Source organism: Protopterus annectens, chromosome 5.part1 (genome assembly GCF_019279795.1).
Source record: "Protopterus annectens isolate FY-2018-M chromosome 5.part1, PAN1.0, whole genome shotgun sequence".
Classification (NCBI taxonomy): Eukaryota; Metazoa; Chordata; order Ceratodontiformes; family Protopteridae; genus Protopterus; species Protopterus annectens.
The window spans coordinates 356,555,562-356,576,022 of record NC_056736.1 but is presented as its reverse complement, the minus strand read 5'-3'; the positions used below and the strand labels follow the sequence as shown (position 1 = coordinate 356,576,022).

At 36.1% G+C, this 20,461-nt stretch overlaps 1 protein-coding gene across 1 annotated transcript in view; it reads right to left on the bottom strand.

The window, feature by feature from the left end:
• Positions 1-20,461, bottom strand: part of PDE2A (phosphodiesterase 2A) — a 1,720,394-nt gene that overhangs the window by 1,416,625 nt on the left and 283,308 nt on the right. Inside the window, exon 4 of the mRNA XM_044072778.1 lies at positions 10,772-10,863. Coding sequence (XP_043928713.1) covers positions 10,772-10,863 — 92 coding nt within the window. The remainder of the gene's footprint in view (positions 1-10,771; positions 10,864-20,461) is intronic.

Here is a 20,461-nt window from a genome sequence, read left to right as displayed (position 1 = left end):
TGCTTATTGTAGTAACATTGCAGTATGTACGGACTATAGTCATAACTTGTATGCTGTATGTTGTGCACTTTCCATACAGTCGATGTTGTGAATGTCGACGATTTCCATTTTCGCTGCTTTCTGCTTTCGATGTTCTCGTCTCGATGTAGTAATTCTCGATGTAACGTAATTTCGATGGTTTCATATGAAACCATATATATATATATATATATATATATATATATATATATATATATATATATATATATATATATATATATATATATATATATATATATATATATATATATATATATATATACCACTTATTACAGCATAACTATTATATTTTGCAATTATACACATATTACTCATATGTATTAACAATATCTATGTTGACGTCTTTCATCAGGAAGGGGGGAGAAAGAGAGAGAAAAAAGGGGGCCTCACAACCCTCTGTTTAGTTACTAAAGGTTTAGTTATATAACATAAGTCTGATGTTAATATGCATAATGAGTTTTCTAATCCAGCTCCTAGTTCACTTGATGTCATTTAGTTACCAATAGTGTCATTGAATCTGCAGAATGTATGCATCTATAAGAGAACATAGGCATTTTCAAAGAAGTTAAACACTTTTATCAGAACTAATTATTATAGCGATGACCCACGGCTGGGTGTGGGTAAAGCTTGATTTACCCACAGTTGGCATGGTTTGGTCATGAGGGCGAAGCCCGAGTGACCAGACAAAGCCAACTGTAGGTAAATCCAGCATTGCCCACACCCAGCTGTGGGTTATTGTTATTATACAATGGTGTTTGTTTTGTGTTGTGTTATGTTTGTGTTTCTGTTATTTAAGTTTTTGTTTGCTTTAGTTTGTATTCTTCCACTTTGTCTGAGATAAAATAGTCCACAATTTTAGTTCATGTTTATTGTTTATTTATTTAAAGGTTTAGCGGGCAGTATCGAGAAGTGATGTTCTTGCATTTTTGTGTGTTTCTTTTTCTGTTGTGGCATTTTTATAATTGTTAGATGTAGTTTAGCACATTCCATGCTAAGCGTAAACTTTTGAAAGAAGAGGTTGACAAAGTGTGGATCTGGCTTTACCAAGTAGATTAGTGTTTATGAGCTGAGAGATGGAGGACTATATCAGGAAGCAAGACTTGGTGCTGGGTGCTTGAGGTACAATATCGGAGACTTGATTATGGTTTTGCTGTTTTTTATCCATTTACATAGGGACTTCTGTAGTGGTATATAAAGTGTATACTTTAAAGAAATAGAGTTACAAGTCATGAGTGAGGGCGGATCTGCTTTTATGAAGTTAATTGCTGTTCAAGCTGAAGGACTGAGAAGTGTATTAATAATAATGGGTTTTGGGTAATTCAGCTGCAATACCACACACTTTATTACAGTTTTAGTGCTTGCTATGGTATGTTTTACTGTGTTGTTTTGTCCATTTAATGTTTTGCCATTACCACTGCATGATACATTAGTGTCCGGACTTTTTTGTTAGTTCCTTTTGATTTACAATGTGCATGCTGGTGGGATTAGCCAATCAGCATGCACGCTTATTGGCTTTGCCGAGTTTGCATTGTATAATTACCATTTAAAGTATCTAGTGAAGGATAACAGAATTTCAAGAGAAAATAATTCTAAGTATAACCATTTAACAAGTTGAAAAGGTCAAATGATGTCATCACTGTTGTTTCCTCAAGCTGCAGCTTCATAAACTTGTTAAAAAGTATTAAATAGGCTCATGCACAACAGAAGTTGTCTCTAGTGAAGAAAAAAGCATTCTCGGTGGAAAATTCAGAGCTTGGAGCTTTTAGAGTTTACAGAAAGCAAAAAAAAAAAAAAACAAAAAAAAAACACTCAAGCTGCCTTGTCAGTGCGTGTCATGAATCTTCACAGAGAGAACAGTCACACAGACCACAGTTTCCTCACAAAACATCAACATCATGAAAAAATGAACCCTTTCATATAAAAACAGCTATTTAGAATTTAAAAGTAACAACAGGTGCCTCAAATAAGAAATCATATTATAACATTTCAGTCATTTACCCACCAGTTAACCAGGCCAGAGAAAGAAAAAAAATAACCTAGTGTGTATATATATATATATATATATATATATATATATATATATATATATATATATATATCTTATATTTAGCTATCTATAAAACACCATTAATGTACTGTATTAATATTTAAATATATCTAAACAAACAGTCTAAAACATGTAGTTAGAAACACTAATCAGAAACATCTTGTCACTCCACCACTGACCCACTAGAAAAAATGCACTTGTATTAAATCAAATTATATTATTACTGAAGAATTAGAAGACATACATCATTTGTAGTCATTTAAAAGGGAAAAGTATGTAAAGTACTTATAATGTGGAAAAGAGAGAAAAGGAACACTGGTAACAAAAAAGAATAGGAAGAAAGAAGATAGAGAGAGAGAGAGAGAAAGTGAGAGAGAATGTTATTTAAATACTTAGTACTATATGTAATTAGAAGAAGTAGATATAGAAAGGAAAAGAGAAAGTTAATAATAAAAATGATTCACATTACCTTGCAGCATAGAGACTTTCCAGAATCCAATATATTATGATGCATAAAACAAAGTATTTAAAATTAGAAGGAATTTAATCATTTGTCCTGTAGTTTCTTAGTTTTGTTTGCTCCTTCCTTCATATACCATTCATTTGTTGTTGTCTGTCTCTTCAAACTCTGGGATGACCATTCCATTTCTTCTATGTCTGACAGTATTTTCTTCTTTTGGATAAATTCTACTGCTTCTTGTAGGGAATCAAAGATCTTCACTCTTTCTGGCAAGGTGATTTTTATTCATGCAGGAAAAAGAATTTGAGCTTTATTATTGGATTTTTCAAGGACTTAATTAGAGGAACACACTCCTTTCTTCTGGATATGACTATAGAGGTGTAGTCATTGTCAAAAAGAATAATTTTTTCACCCATCTTGATAAAGGAATTAGTCCAAGCTGATTTCAGCACTAAGTCCTTGTCTTGCGAGGAAAAAAATCTAACTATTATAGACGTGGGGTTAGATGAACTCAGAGATGAAACTGGATTTGCCAGGGACTGATAAGCCCTCTCAATTTCAAAAGAGAGGGATTCAAGCATGTTTAGTGCTGATGAAAACCACTTATTGAGGAATTGAATCATGTTAGCACCCTCTTCTTTTTCAGGAATTCCATATATTCTCATGTTATTCCTCATTGATCTACTTTCAAGGTCTTCGAGTTTTTCAATCAGCCTGGTGTTTTGTTTCAGAAGAAATTAATTTTGATGTTCATTTTCTGTCACTCTAATATCTAGGTCAGTTACTGTTTCCTCTAAGGCAAGAATCTGTTCAGACTGTTTTTTTTACTATTCAGTTAGAAGTTCCAGTTGTTTACTGCATTCTTGTTTTATAATATCCTCTTTGTTTTCAAATTTGTCCATTTTTAGTGACAGTTGTTGGATGTTTGTTATTATAAGATGTAGTTCTTTCTTCACTGCACTCTCCTGGTGTGGGTTCTTCACGTTGCTCATGCTTTTAGTGACAGTTCTTGGATGTTTGTTATTATAAGATGCAGTTCTTTCTTCACTGCACTCTCCTGGTGTGGGTTCTTCACGTTGCTCATGCTTTAGTGACAGTTCTTGGATGTTTGTTATTATAAGATGTAGTTCTTTCTTCACTGCACTCTCCTGGTGTGGGTTCTTCACATTGCTCATGTTTTAGTGACAGTTCTTGGATGTTTGTTATTATAAGATGTAGTTCTTTCTTCACTGCACTCTCCTGGTGTGGGTTCTTCACGTTGCTCATGCTTTTAGTGACAGTTGTTGGATGTTTGTTATTATAAGATGTAGTTCTTTCTTCACTGCACTCTCCTCATGCTTTTAGTGACAGTTGTTGGATGTTTGTTATTATAAGATGTAGTTCTTTCTTCATGCTTTTAGTGACAGTTGTTGGATGTTTGTTATTATAAGATGTAGTTCTTTCTTCACTGCACTCTCCTGGTGTGGGTTCTTCACGTTGCTCATGCTTTTAGTGACAGTTCTTGGATGTTTGTTATTGTAAGATGTAGTTCTTTCTTCACTGCACTCTCCTGGTGTGGGTTCTTCACGTTGCTCATGTTTTTAGTGACAGTTCTTGGATGTTTGTTATTATAAGTTGGAGTTCTTTCTTCACTGTACTCTCCTGGTGTGGGTTCTTCGAGTTGCTCATCTTGAGATCTCCAGTAGAAAACTTCTTGACAGGAATAATTAAAAAATTCTCTTGACTATGTATTAATTTTTAGAAAATAATTAAGAGTCTATGTTAATCTAACTTTTAGTATACTTCTAGTTAGATTTTTCTAAAAATTAAAGTATATTTCCTGTCAGGATATTAAAATCTAAGCAGAGCTATGGATTTCTGCTGCTATCAGAGTGGCATCTTGGCTATGCCTCCCTTTCACTCAATTTTTCTTTAGTTATTATAAAACAGTGCTTACATAGCCCCCTATTTTGGGCTGCAATTGTTAGCCTTTCATCTTCTGGTTTCAGTTGAGTTCGCCTTAACCAATCCTGTGTTAAATCTTGGTCAGCATATGATTGTTCTAGAAGTTCTCTTTTTTTTCATTGTATTATTGGACTTTTCATTTGTCTTTCTTTTTCTTCTGGTCCTTTTCTTTATATTCTTTCTCCCATTTTTTGTCACTTTCAATTGCTGTGTGATTCATGTCTACTTCTGGTTTGACTTCCATTCCTGCTCCTCTCTGAAATTTGTATGTTAAACTAAGCAAGGATGTCATCTTAGACTTCTTTTCATGTTTTAGAACTATCATTATATTGGGATTTGATGTGGTCAACAAAATGTTTGCAGTCCCTCGAATGCAGACCTATACATTTATTCAGTTTTAAAGAGATCAATACCTCCATCAGAGTGAGGAATATATAATCTTGGTATTAACTGTTTTGTACATATCATTTGACAAGCATAAAGCATTTTCTTATTTTGTTGTCCAACTGATTCAATTCTGTTTAAGGCCAGCCAGTCATATCAAGACTTTATGTAAGAATGAAGAAGCAAAGTGATTTATAGCTTGGACTTTATTCCTAGATGAAAAGACAGTATTCACTATTAAAGCTGATCTTTTGAAGTATTTCTTACTAATATTTGTTTTCAATTGTTCATGTTGTATTGATCCTTTATCTATACCCAATTATCTATTCAGTCCCTCCAGATCAAAGTTCTTTATATCACATTCCTGCCCCAGGTTGATATTTTCTTTGGGTTGCATATTTCCTTTACAGATGTTTATTTTGCACATTTATCAGGACCAAATGCCCATCTTATATCATCTGAGAACATTTTAACCATTTGTAGTTTTGCTCTCAAATCCTCATCTGATGAGTTATGCATGCGGAAAGAAAGGTATGATATGCCTTTAGATATACAGTTTAGTTACAGAAGATGTTAATATGTTAGGCTTTATATTGTTCAACAAGTCAGTATGGTAAAACAAGTGTCACAGCAAAGGAACTAGAACCTGGTTATAGAAACTAACAAAATAGTGTGATCCAGGACTGCAAGTCAAATGTCAAAGATGTGGGGGGTGGCCATGTGTTACTCATTTAACCAGCTGGTTCAAACAATCTGAGCATGGGCCGACTATTATTTTCAAAGAGACCAATGCCCCTGCTAAGGCAAGGAAACCTTGGAGCACAATTGGGGATCATTGGGAATAGACCAATATATACAGCATTAGGAATGTATAAGACAAGTATGTTTGAACAGGAATATTTTAATTAAGGTAGAACTGGCATGATGCCAGGATAATCCTATGAGCTAAGCTTGTAAAGGGTCCCGTGCCATTAGCCTAGTACACACCTATGAACCTATGAACAATAACAACAAATCTTAGCTTGCTAATATGGAACAGAGGTAGGATGCTCACACTCAACAAAATAAAAAATAATTTGTTGAAGAAAATTAAAACAGAGAAAGGACAAGTCATCTTCTGCAAGAAACTAAACCAGTCATTAGGGACATACATAAACTGAAGGCTACAGACTAAAGTATTTGCAGACAACAGACCAAAGGGGAGGAGTTTCCGTCCTGCTCAAACTAAATGCGGAAATAAAGGCAGACGTAGTTACAGACAGTATATATGTGAGATGAATAAGGTGATGGGGATTGTTTGAGAATAAGCATGTGGCAATAGGTAATATATGTACCCTTAACAAGTAAATCCCAAACATTTTCAAGGATTTTTTCAAAGGTTGGAGATATGGGAAAGACCATTTTAAAATTATAGGAGGCAATTTCATTGTTGTGTTTAAAGCAAATCTAGTTAAAATTGTATGCAAAAATAAGTATCACAGGAAAATGACAGTAACTGGAAAATGAAAACTGGATGCAGATTGAGACATATGCACAGATTTCCCATGGGATAAACATTTTCAAAGAAAACAAAGAGGCAAAAGCAAGCAGCTAAATGTATTGTTTTGTTATCATTTTGTTATTCAAAGATAAGTAAATGATGCTATCAATGTGAATATAAGGAACAGGCATATACTATATATAAGACAAAACAATAGAGTGGCTACAAATGAAGATTGTTTAAAGAAAAATCTAATTTTAAAGTAATCATTAAAAAAGAATAATTTGAGATAGCAATGGAAAAGTTATGGGGCTAATCTGGTTGGACAAATCTGACTTTAGAGTTCAATAGATGTCAGAAGAAGGAACAGGAATAGTCAGAAGGATATGGTATCCCAAAACAAAACAGCCACGGGGCATATTGACATTATGGATGAAAGTAAGGAAGAAGTAATCAAAAGATAAATATTCTGAAATGTCAGAACAATCATCAGTAAGTCAGGCTGACATAGAATGTCTAGCAGGGATGACTTCCAGTGGATAGAAGGGTTAAAACATCATACAGCATATGAGCCTTATGGAGAAAAGGAAGGAGCAATACATTGTGGAGATTGTAGATGGATATAAATAATTACGTAAAATAAACCTTTACAAAATACTATATGCTGGAAATTAAAGAGAAGGAAAGTATAGGTAGTTCTAGCAGAGAATTCAAATGAATACATTAAACTAAGATGAATGTTGAAACTGACTAAACCTATTTCATTATCAAAAATTCAGTGTGGAGTACAAAGCATAGGGTAGGGGAAGCTGCAGGGCAGACATACCCCCCTAAATAATTTTATAATAGGGGGCTGATTGGCAGAAGAACTAACACATCTATATTGCCCAATAATAAATCATGAAAAATATCTTCATCAATAAAGTATGTCAAGAAAATAGTTTTACCAAAGACGAAAGGAGGGAGGCCTGACCTAGGTAACTACAGATCCTTTTCTTTTTTTGAACTTGGATGTAAAAGTACTATTTGAAATATTGGCTAAAAGAATAGGTAAACCCTTACCAAACTTTTACAGCAAGGCCAGAGTAGTAACTGATGGCCGTTAGTTATTTTTCTACAACTAATTCAATAATCCAAAAAACAAGCATGTATTACAATCATTAATATTCAAAAATCTTTCAATATGATAGACTGAGACTTTATGCTTGAATTTTTAGAGAAGAGTGAAGTAGGGGATAAATTTGTTAAATGGATTTGATTACTATATAACAAACCATCTTTTGATCCTTTAGTAAGTGGAACCATATACTATGGAGACAATATTATCAGGGGCATGAGGAGGATTGCCCTGTATTATCCTGGCTATTCCAATTTGCTACAGAAGAAGTATGCAGAATAATAAATGCAATAAGAATGATACAGAGTGACAGTGCTGACAGGACCTAGGCTAGGTTAACTACAGGGGTGACTGCATATTAATGTCCGTGGGAATCAAATGGAAGCTATCCAAGATTTAAAACTAATTCAAATCATCCTTAGCGGTATCTGGACTAAGATGCAAAGAGGCAATAACATTTTAGTGACAGTTTGAGAGGGAAGGAGTAGAACCCTCCGTAAAATTACTGAAGAATTCTGAATATATTTCAATTTGGAAATGGGACACGCATCAGAACAAACAATAAGCAGAAATTATTTACTAACATCTGAAAGAATCCAAAGTTTACAGAAAGGAGGGCATACACACACAAAATAAATGCAGTGAACATCATGATCTCTCTTGTAAATTTACAACTCTTGAGACACAAAACAATACCACATAACCAGCCAGATCTAGAAAATCTAAAGAACACAAGATAGGACAGCATAAAAGGAAAACAGAGAAATAAGATAGCTGAACAATGTATGATTCTATTAAAAATATAATTGGGGAGGGGCTGAGATATGTGCTGACCAAAGCACTTACACACAGTACTGCAGACCTTCCAACTAGCTAAGGCATTCTCGTGATTAGAGGCACACTGCTTTGCAGTTAACTTATTGCAGAACTTGAAAACTCTTCCAATCCAGCTTCTGACCACCAGATCCTTACTAATTACTGTAAACTCTTTATATTGATCATGTATAGCAAAATACTAGCATTGAGCTAAAAAAAAGTTATTCTTCCTAAATTTGGGAAATACCACCCTTGTGGAAAGGGAAGGAAACTATATCCTGGCCCCCCAAGACTCAGGCTTAAAATGTCTAAAGGACTCCTCAAATTAGGCTAGGCCTCAGTTCTAGCATTGTTAAACTATACAGTTTTCAAACTTTATTTTTGCTTTATGTATGTATGTAACTATTTCTTTTGTAAGTCCTCTGTTGCCTCAATATTCACACCATTCATATTAAATTTATTTAATGCCTGTTGACACAGTGTCTTGCACAGTAACAGTGCTTTACACTTTGGTTATTTTGCTTCTGTTCCTGCTGAAATGGGGTTCCCAGAATTGCATACACTTAATATTCAGTCTCACATACTGCTTATAGTAAAACATAATAACTTGTAGCTTTTCTGTCTGAAAAAAAATTCTGATTTTTGCATTACCATATGAATCCATTGTGTTCTGGTCTTCCCTTTGCTTTCCTATACTGGGTCATCTAATATAATCAAACACAAGTTTCCATTTTTGTTTATAGTGCTAGCTCTCATCTTATTGTGTAAGCTGTTCCTTAGCTTTTTCTAGTACATTAGTGTGGTCTCATTTAGTCATTATTTTGGTAACCAGGTAAGTGACCTTCAGCCAAAAAGCATTCTTGCCACAATCCTTACATCAGAGTATGCATCCCTCATGAAATAGTTTTAAATAAGACATAACAGAAATAAACAAGCTATTCTTGTATTTGTGGGACTAGTTTGGTTACAACAACAACAACAAGGTTAGGCATGTGTCATTGGTGAGGAACAAAAAAAAATCTTCATCAACCACACGTCTTTTCAAAAATGTCGTTTACACACGCAGATCTGTGTTTACTTTGTCCACAATAACTCACAACCTGACAACTCAGAAAATCATACATAAACATAAAACTTGCAGCTAGAAATGCCAACTATTGAGGTAAAGAGGAATTTGTATCCGAAGTGCAATATTTCTAACTGCAGATCTCCTTATTTAAAAAAAAAAGTATAACTAACAAAAAAAATGCTCTGAATATTGAAACATTCTGGAATGCCATTCCTTTATTTATGTATTTATTTGTTTGCTTTTTAATTTGATTAACCCACTAGACACAAGTCAGGTCATGTGACTTGCACAGAGTCACACACTAGTCAGAGGGAGGCTAAAAATAATGCTCTTGATGCCACGATGAAACTCACATGAAGTTCATAGCCCTACTCCTCTGTGTATATATACTGTCTGACATTCACAGTTAATGTTTTGCTGCTCCATTAATAAGACTAATTGTTAATTAACCATTAAAAGATTTTGCTGTGGTATCACATTTAATGTCCATTTGTTCTGTTTAATACTTTTCAGCTGCAGCCCTTGTAAAATTGCTACTTCTGTTTTGCATTTTCTATTAAGCTGCCTTTGGCAGCTGATATGGTTGAAAAGGGATAATGGCAATTTGTTTACAACCTTTCTAACAAAGTAATTAATTTCAAAATCCACATAGGCCATCACTATTCTTTATAGGTAGTCAACAGGTTATTTTAGGAGTGTACAAAACTGCAAAAACTAGACCTTTGATGAGTGATTCAGATGGGGTTAAAAGACTCGAAGGCACAAGTTGTTTAAAGGGAAAGAGATATTCTTAACAATGCCTTTGTGATAGTACTAGCGCATGCAGCTTTCAGGCTGTGTGTGATTGCTATCTGCTAGTGCACAACATTCAATAACTTCTTTACCAGCCTTAAACACCATGCATATAACAAACTTTGAGATAATATCACTAGTGCACAGATATGACAGCATCGATATTATGAAAACAGCCCCAGTAAATGAACCAAAAACCTTTTTTGCAGACTGCAAGTTATATATACCATGCACTAACACCAAAAGCAATGTGCACCTGCTTCATGTTCTCCAGCATCTTAAGAGTCTAAAGAGCACTTACTATCAGAAAAAAGTGAATTTGCTGTAGCTCATCGTAATAATTTCTACAATATAACACACAAGTTCCATTTTCAGTCAAAAATGTTGCAAACAACATTGACTTTGCTTTTCAGTTTATACAGATTTGATCAACAAATGCTGAAACATTTTACCTCTCAGATAACCTCACATCTTGTATGCAACTCCTAGTGATAAGCCCTTGTAAGTCATTAGTTGAAGACTCAGCCCAAGTCATCAATTCACGACTCAGCCCTTTACATTTCAGGTTTGGCACCCAGTGTCCAGTGCATGTAATCACAGGTAACAAAGGAAGAAATTCTTACCTCACTTTGCCATCTTGTGGTAGCTCATGGGTAGGGTCATCACACACAAACTTATTCACTTCTCTATCAAGCAAATAGATAAAGCTGTTTTCCTGAAAAAAGAAAAATAGACTGTTTTATATATCAACCAAATGAAGTCTAATTAAACGCAAATCCATTTAATGTTAAATGAAGTTTAGCCACCATACAAGCATATAATATATCATGCATACATTAAACAATCTATGCTAGGCTAATAATGCACATCCAAGCTTCTGAATACTCATGTCCTATCTCCTAAATGATTGATAAAATAACAAATGTCAAACGGATTTCTTCTAGAGAATGCTGTTGGATGAGATTGTATAGTGCTGACTACTCTGATTTGTACTCAGGAGAATATTTTTCTTTGCTGTATAAAAATTACAGTGATGAAAAAAATGTACTTTTCTTTTAGCAATTCCAAAATAGCTATTTTCTCTAAAATGGAGACAATTGTTTTGTATGAGGTATTATGATGTATGGATTGTTTCTTTAATCATTGTTTATAAATATCACTGCACTTACATAATTTGATTATATCACTAAATGTATATAACATAAAGGAAATTACAAAGCAAAGATGATTGTACACTGGGTAATTTCAGTTTTGATGAGCATTATAGAAAAGATTGCTACTTTTAGTTGGCATTCAGTGCTTACTGATCAAAGTAGCACAGGCAAATGATGATGTGAAGAAAACAATTTTTATTTGAAGCTTTGTTGTATCATTCTGGTTTTAATGTAATCTTTCCTTCAATAAAAAGTCACCAAAAGTAGGAATCGGGAAATTGAGGACTGAGCAGGGGACTCTATAAAAGGGTAACTTATTAAGAAGCTAAATGCCTGTAAATCCCTGTCGCTTAAATACCTCATTCCAAGTTCCAGTAGTATATCTGTACATTATTATCCAGACGGATTTAAACCTTTACAACAGTCTGTGGAAAGCTGATAAGGGAAACTGCTGATCACAATTATTCATGCCATGGCTTTTGAAGTTCCATAGTGAATGTATTTCTTCCAGATTTCTACAATTAAATCTAGAGGTACCATACATACCATTCAGCACAATGAGTGTAAGGAAGCCTGTTAAGACATTATAAGTGCATTATAACAGGAAAAATAATGGTACCTGACCAGACAGCAGCTTATTCTCTGCTGTAAGGACTTAATTTTTAATGAAAGTACAGAAAAGTCTTTACTTTCCCACATCCATAAAATTCCCCTGAAAAATGAATCCTAACACTAGGCTAAAAAAGACATTCTTAAATCAGTAAAATGCCGAATGTTGTTTGCTCCTGCATGTTTAATTTGGCAGATCCTGGCAAGGTTAAATCCTTGTGAATGGATGCTGGACTTCTCCTTGATGAATAGTGTTCATTATTGAGTCATACTATACATTGTTATCTACTTTTATTTCTAGCAACGTTGATAGGATATGGCAAACAAAATTTGAGAAATTCATTATTCAGGTAGACATGCTTGCCTTCCCCTGAAGAGTCAGAACCAAGAGCATTTAATAATATTGGGACCACTTTTTTAAATGAGGGCAGTGCAGCAGGTAACCATTTCCACAATGGGAGGACAATGGGGTGGAAGAGTTGTACCTGGATAGCTGAATACAAAGGATACCACTGTGTGTTAAGTGTAACATATCTTTTTAATCTTTTTATTTTAGCTGAAAGGTAAGAACAGTACCACTGGGATGGTGGCTGTCATTAAATAGACAGGTGAAACTTTTCATTGTCTTAGGAAAGCATATACCAGGGTACTGGAATGAAGACTGACTACTGACCCTTCAGTTCATGAGGGCCAATGCACATCCACTTCTGTCTGTGCAAGTCAGGATTATCACTTTGCCACTGCATGGGCATTCAGTCATCTCTTTGTCCTTATATCCATAATAAAGGAATTATGGGAGTTTGCCAGTATGATGCATGTGCAATTGTTTTGTGGACTATGCAAAGACATTCCATGGTGTATCACAAAATGTCTTCTGGGAGTTGCTGCAACTGTTTGGGGTCCCAGAAAGAGAGACTGATAAATGCCATTGCATTTCAGTATTTGTTTTGTCAGAGATATGTCTGAATTCTGTTTATTAATTCAGATACCTTTTAATAGAGTATCAGACTCTTGACACAGGTACATCTTGTTTGTCTTGTTAGTCATTAGTCTCATGAAAGTTATTTTTATCTGCATTAATACTGCCTTTGGTATGTACCATACCAGATGTATGCAGCAACTGGAGCATGCACAAAGATTCCTTACAAAAAATAAAATAGGGAGTAAACAGAATGTCCCACATTGATTGCCTCAAAGTCCCATCTCTTTACTCTGTATGACACAAACTACTGAGAAGTGATCTTTGCCTGGTGTACTAAGTATCCCTGTACCCTGTTTTGATGAACCTTTACACACCCACAAACAGTATCACAACTACTACTACATCCAAAGAGCTCATGTTTGCTTGTGACATAAATAGGATGTGTTGGAGAGACAGATATGTTTCTCAGAGAATTTCCAGTTTTTGGAGTAGGCACCTCATCCATATGAAGTAGAGTTATTCCCTAACCTTATTTAAGAGTAACTTGAAAAAATGAATGGGTAATTGGAAACTCATCCTCTGGTCTGGAACCTATGTCTCTGATGGACAAAGGCAGTCAGTAAATCAGCCTCTATATAAATCAAATTTGTGGGTCATATTTAGTTTCACAACTAGGCTTATAAGGGCCCTAGTTTTCAGTAGCCTAGTATACACCTATGAACCCATGAAACAAGCAAACAAAAAAATAAATAAATAATTCAAACTTACATTGGCACGCAACAAAAATGAACATCAACAACAAAGACACAGTAACATAAACCATTTGCCAAATGTGATAATGTCATCCAGGAATAGGGAATTGGCATCAGGCCTCACTGCATCACTGAGTGGTCTGTTAAGTCTCTATAATGTCGCCCTATTCGGGTATTATTGTTTTCATATGCAGTGGTTAGATGTGTAGTAATCATCCCAGCCAATTAAAACTGCCCATTTAGTCTTCCAGCAAGGAAGCTATTTGTCTATAATTGTTCTGCTGAAAACTGAATGCCGCCACTTCAAGAAACATTTGAGAAGCATGTTCAAATCTAGGAAAAGAAAGACCAGAGTTCAAAACCACAAAAATACAGATAGATGCTGAATACAAAATTTAATGAATGATGCAAAATCATTATCTTCTTTTTTTAAAATATTAAAATGTATTGAAATACAATAACATTTCACTAAATCCAGGCAATCCCTGTCCTGTGACATTTAATGTCTGTGATTACTAGTGTAGCTTGTCTATGAATTTTTTTCTTGTAATAAGAAACACTATAATAAAAAGTATATTTAATCTCATCTTCAGAAAGGAGCATAATAATAAAAATTGCCTTCACTTCTAAAACTTTTTTATCTCCTTTACTTAAACTGTCTCTGTTCTTCTTTCAGACAACAATAGCAACTACATTCACTTGGTCTGTGTGGAACATATACTTGTATATGTTCAATGATTACAGTTACCAGTGTTATCCCCAATGGTTCTGTGCTGGGATCTCTCCTGTTTTGCATCTAGTTTCCTGAAGTAAAAGCCAATACCAAAGGGCTCTAGCTGACTAAGTTTGCAGATGACTGTAAGTTAGGAACAGTCACTGTATTCTCAAATGAGTTAGCCATCCTGCAGGAAGGCTTGTTACAAATAAATGACTGGTGCCAAATTCATGAACTGAAACTAAATGCCAAAAAATACATTATTGTATTCCTTGGGAAGGTATTTACCTCAGGGAAATACCACACTGGCAATACACCCCTAAAAGTTGATCCAGTTGTTCTGGATTTGGAGACTAATATGGACTTTGACCTAGCCTTTGACCACTACGTGTCCATTGTTGTAATATAGCCCTTATACATTGCACTGCTTATAAACAAAGGGATTGTGTCTAGAGCTAAGTGTGTCATTGTTTCCTTTACTCATTCATCATTAGGTCAGTCATTAAATATAATGGCCCCTTTGGCATGCATCTATCCAGACACATGCAACAACTGGAACACACACATAGATAGCTTACTAAAGGATACAAGGCCTAAATAGCACGTCCTGCATGAACCAACTCAAAGCCCTTTTACTATTCTCAGTGTCTTACAGACTGCTAAGAGGTGACATGTGCCTGATGTTCAAGACATACTCTGATCCAATACTGATGTATTTACTGCACATCAGCAAATCAAATGGTATCAGAAATACTCAATCCAGGGATCTAAACCTCTCCTGCAACTCAACAAACTGGTTTTGAGGCACAGGCATTTCTTGCAGAGGATACCACTGGTCTGAAATTGATTCCCCCATCCACATAAAACAAAGTTAATCCCTAGCCATAACGAAGCACAACTTAGATCTATGGATGGGAAACATAAAATGTACCCCAGGACTGCCCCCTGTACTACTAATGGGCAGAGGCAGCTTTTAAATGCTTTATCACATGCATGTGTCCCCTCAAACTATCAATAGTAGGATTATAGTTATTTTCATTAGTGGTAATATATAATTATTAGCCATGGGATACATAAGTCCAATCGCTGCAAGGGCAGCTAGCCTAGTACTTACTTATGAACCTGCAAACATATGAACCTGAGAATTTAAATTTAAAAAATCCTGACATATTTATATTACTTTTTTTTACTAAGTTATATATTTTGTTAAATGGCTTTTTTCAGTTCCTGAGTTTATTAACAGTGATCAGGTTAAAGAGATCCTAGAGAAAGATATAGTCCATCAATTCAGGTTCAACACTAAGTTACTGAACCAGATGCCCAAATTGTGTTTAACTTCATGCAGATGACTTGGTGTTCTGACCTTCATAGGAAATTTGCTCTATATTACGGGAATCCTTAGTGTTATAAAAGACTGACTCAGTCTATTCTTAAATTAATTCATGCGCAACTTAAGTTTTCTATTTTGAAGCAATATCATATTATAATTTAAATCAATGTTTGATATTGCTTGTAGTGTGGCATCATGAAATACTTTCTATGTTAGTATCAGTTTATGACTGATATATTGATGATGCATCAATATATAGTACATACGTTTAGCTGTTTGAATCTTTACACACAACTCAAATTACAAGTTGTTAGTATTTTCCTAGTAAACCTCGCTCACATACTTTCCTCTTTTTTCAGTTGATCCTTAGTGTAGTGACAGAACATATTATTGTATTCAAGAAATGATCTTATATAGGATAAGTGTAATGTTGTCAGACAACTGCTATCCCTGATGGCAAGATTTTTTTTATCATAACATCTAGTTGTTTCATGGCCGGACATCATAATCAGGACCCTTACACATTACACATCCTAAACAATTTAAGACAGTCACCAAAGAGCACTTTAAAAGTTACTGGTCCTGCCACTGCACTCTCCCTCCTTAACATCCCCTACTTCTCATACCTTAATCTACTTTCTGCCCTTAACTCACTCTTCTCACTAGCTCTCTCTAATCTTCCTTGTGTACTCTTTCTACTGTCTTCTAAAATCTATTAAGCAAATTGCCTCAGAGAAACATTCTGTTGTAATTGTCTTGCCTTCATGCAACTACATCATGATAAAACAGTTTTTTTTAACCACTTACCCCAAAAACTATACTCATCTTAATGACATATTTCTTTTTATACATCTTGAAATAGTTATGCTATACTCCTGATTATTGACACTGTATAACATTGTATCGCTACTTAATGCCTTGTAATAATCCTGTAACATTGCTGTTTAAGGCTAATTTATAATGAAAATTGTATAATATGTTGGAGCTTTTCAACCCAGTCCTCTGCTGAAAAAGGGCTCTTCAGCTCAGTTGGACAATCCTGGTCAACAAATGTAAAATAAAAAAAAAATAGTATTGTATCCACATATATTCCAAAGGAAAAGTTATTGCTAATTAGTATAACCTAGTCCCTAAAGACATCCACAGCCTGTAAACTTGATGTCTTTCAAAACACTGGGTATCTAATTTAAAGTTTGCAAAAATACATTAGACAGCATTATTCCATGCTGAAATTAAGGCCAATCAATCTGAATGAAGCAGTTCTATTGCACATATAAGTGTCTGGCATTTTAGCATTTTGCATCAGTTCTATTGGAAAATAGGAAAAGTGATTTAATGATCTAACATATATTTACAAATCCAGTGGTGTTTATTATAAGGTACTGCTGAATGGTATGGGGCCTATACTGATCCCTGTGGAACACCATATGTTTCTCTTTATAACCATCCATCTATCTATCCATCTACACACACATTCACACACACACACACACACACACACACACACACACACACACACACACACACACACACACACACACACTCACACATATCTCTATCTATCTATCTATCTATCTATCTATCTATCTATCTATAGTGTGAATTTTTGCAGCATTAATAATGTATGCTGTCCAGAAACATGTCTAAGGAGAAACTTGTGCAGGATGCAGATATGTCTACCAGAGATTGCAGCTCCCCTGGAATAAGCTCCCACTTCATGTGAAGTAGAGCTCTTTAATGACCTTATTTAAGACCAGTGTCGACAGCTGGATGGGAAACTGCAAATTCACCCTGGGGGTGGAACCTATGGACCTCATGGATTAGGGGCAGACTGTGCTGATCACAGTATTGCTCTGCAAACAATGACCATCTAACTATGGTCAACTAGGGTACTCGGGGGGTTTTACATGGCTAGGCTTGTAAAGCCCCTAGGGCCAATAGCCAGGTAACCTATTATGAACCTATGAACCTATGATCAAACAACATGCTTCCATACTGGAAACACCACAAGGTAATGAACTGAAGTTATCTAGTTTTGAACTAACACAGTCTTTCACCCAGTCCCATGAGATAGGGTAGTCTTATACTCTCCCACCCTATATACCAAAAGTTGTTATAGTGGCTGGAATAAAATAAAGCTATTCAACTTGTAGTGTTTTATCTAATCACCAAAATAAAGAAGAAAAAACCTTGCACTCCTTACATGTGCACATTAAATAGGGATGCTTGACATGACAAAACTTGGCCTTTCAGAAACTCAGAGGAGATATTTATCTCTTTTAGGGTGACTAAATAGGGTAAAACAACCTGCCTTTAACTTGCTTAAATGATGCAATACCTTTTGCTATAAAATAAACTACAGATGAAGGTCAGACATCAATCCACAAGCAACAGTCTAAACTACTGCATCCGTCTTCAGAGGGATCAGTGCACACCAGTGCAAACTGCTAAATCCATCTTCAGAGGGATCAGTACACATCAGTGCAAACTGCTACATCCATTTTCAGAAGGATCAGTTCACCCCAGTGCAAACTGCTACATCCAACTTGTGACAGATAATACACATCAGTGCTAACTGCTACATCCACCTTCAGAGGGATCAGTACACATTAGTGCAAACATGCTACATCCATCTTCAAAGGGATCAGTGCACATCAGTGCAAACTACTACAGCCATCTTCAGAGGATCAGTACACATCAGTGCAAACTGCTACATCCATCTTCAGAGGGATCAGTACACATCAGTGCAAACTGCTACATCCATCTTCAGAGGGATCAGTACACATCAGTGAAAAATGCTAAATCCATCTTCATAGTGATCAGTACATATCAGTGCAAACTGCTACAGCCATCTTCAGAGGGATCAGTACACATCAGTGCAAACTGCTACATCAATCTTCAGAGGGATCAGTACACATCAGTGCAAACTGCTACATCCATCTTCAGAGGGTTCAGTACACATCTGTGGAACTACTGCATCCATTTTCAGAGGGATCAGTACACATCAGTGCAAACTACTACATCCATCTTCAGAGGGCTCAGTACACAACAGTGCAAACTACTACAGCCATCTTCAGAGGGATCAGTACACATCAGTGCAAACTGCTGCATCCATCTTTAGAGTTATCAGTACACATCAGTATAAACTGCTACATCCATCTTAAGATGGATCAGTACACATCAGCGCAAACTGCTGCATCCATCTTTAGAGGGATCAGTACACATCAGAGCACACTGCTGCATTCATCTTAAGAGGGATCAGTAAACAATAGTGCAAACTACTACATCCATCTTCAGAGGGATCAGTACACATCAGTGCAAACCACAACATCCACCTTCAGAGGGACTGCTACATTAATCTCAGATGGCTCAGTACACATCAGTGCAAACTGCTGCATCCATCTTCAGAAGGATCAGTACACATCAGTGCAAACTGCTACATCCATCTTCAGAGGGATCAGTACACATCAGTGCAAACTGCTGCATCCATCTTCAGAGGGTTCAGTACACATCCGCAAAACTACTGCATCCATTTTCAGAGGGATCAGTACAAATCAGTGCAAACTACTACCTCCATCTTCAGAGGGCTCAGTACACAACAGTGCAAACTACTACAGCCATCTTCAGAGGGATCAGTACACATCAGTATAAACTGCTACATCCATCTTCAGATGGATCAGTACACATCAGTGCAAACTGCTGCATCCATCTTTAAAGGGATCAGTACACATCAGAGCACACTGCTGCATTCATCTTAAGAGGGATCAGTAAACAATAGTGTAAACTACTACATCCATCTTCAGAGGGATCAGTACACATCGGTGCAAACTACAACATCCACATTCAGCGGGATCGGTACACATCAATGCAAACTGCTACATTAATCTCAGAGGGATGAGTACACATCAGTGCAAACTGCTAAATCCATCTTTGGAAGGATCAGTACACATCAGTGCAAACTGCTACATCCATCTTCAGAGGGATCAATACACATCAGTGCAAACTGCTACACCCATCTTTAAAGAGATCAGATGAATATAGCAGTTTGCACTGAGGAGTTCTGATCCCTTTGAAGATGGATGTAGTAGTTTGCACTGATGTGTACTAATCCCTCTGAAGATGGATGCAGCAGATTGCACTGACGTGTTCTGATCCCTCTGAAGATGGATGTAGTAGTTTGCACTGTTGTGTACTGAGCCCTCTGAAGAAGGATGTAGTAGTTTGCATTGATGTGAACGGATCCCTCTGAAGATGGCTGTAGCAGTTTGCACTGATATGTACTGATCACTCTGAAGATGGATGTAGCAGTTTGCACTGATGTGTACTGATCCCTCTGAAGATGGCTGTAGTAGTTTGCACTGTTGTGTACTGAGCCCTCTGAAGATGGATGTAGCATTTTGCACTAATGTGTACTGATCCCTCTGAAGGTGGATGTAGCAGTTTGCACTGATGTGTACTGATCCCTCTGAAGGTGGATGTAGCAGTTTGCACTGATGTGTACTGATCCCTCACAAGGTGGATGTAGCAGTTTGCACTGATGTGTACTGATCCCTCTGAAGATGGATGCAGTACTTTGCACTGAGGTGTACTGATCCCTCTGAAGATGGATGCAGTAGTTTGCACTGATGTGTACTGATCCCTCTGAAGATGGACATAGCAGTTTGCGCTGATGTGTACTGAACCCTCTGAAGATGGATATAGCAGTTTGCACTGATGTGTACTGATCCCTCTGAAGATGGATGTAGCAGTGTGCTCAAATGTTTACTGATGCCTCTAAAGATGGATGCCGCAGTTTTCACTGATGTGTATTGACCCCGCTGAAGATGGCTGC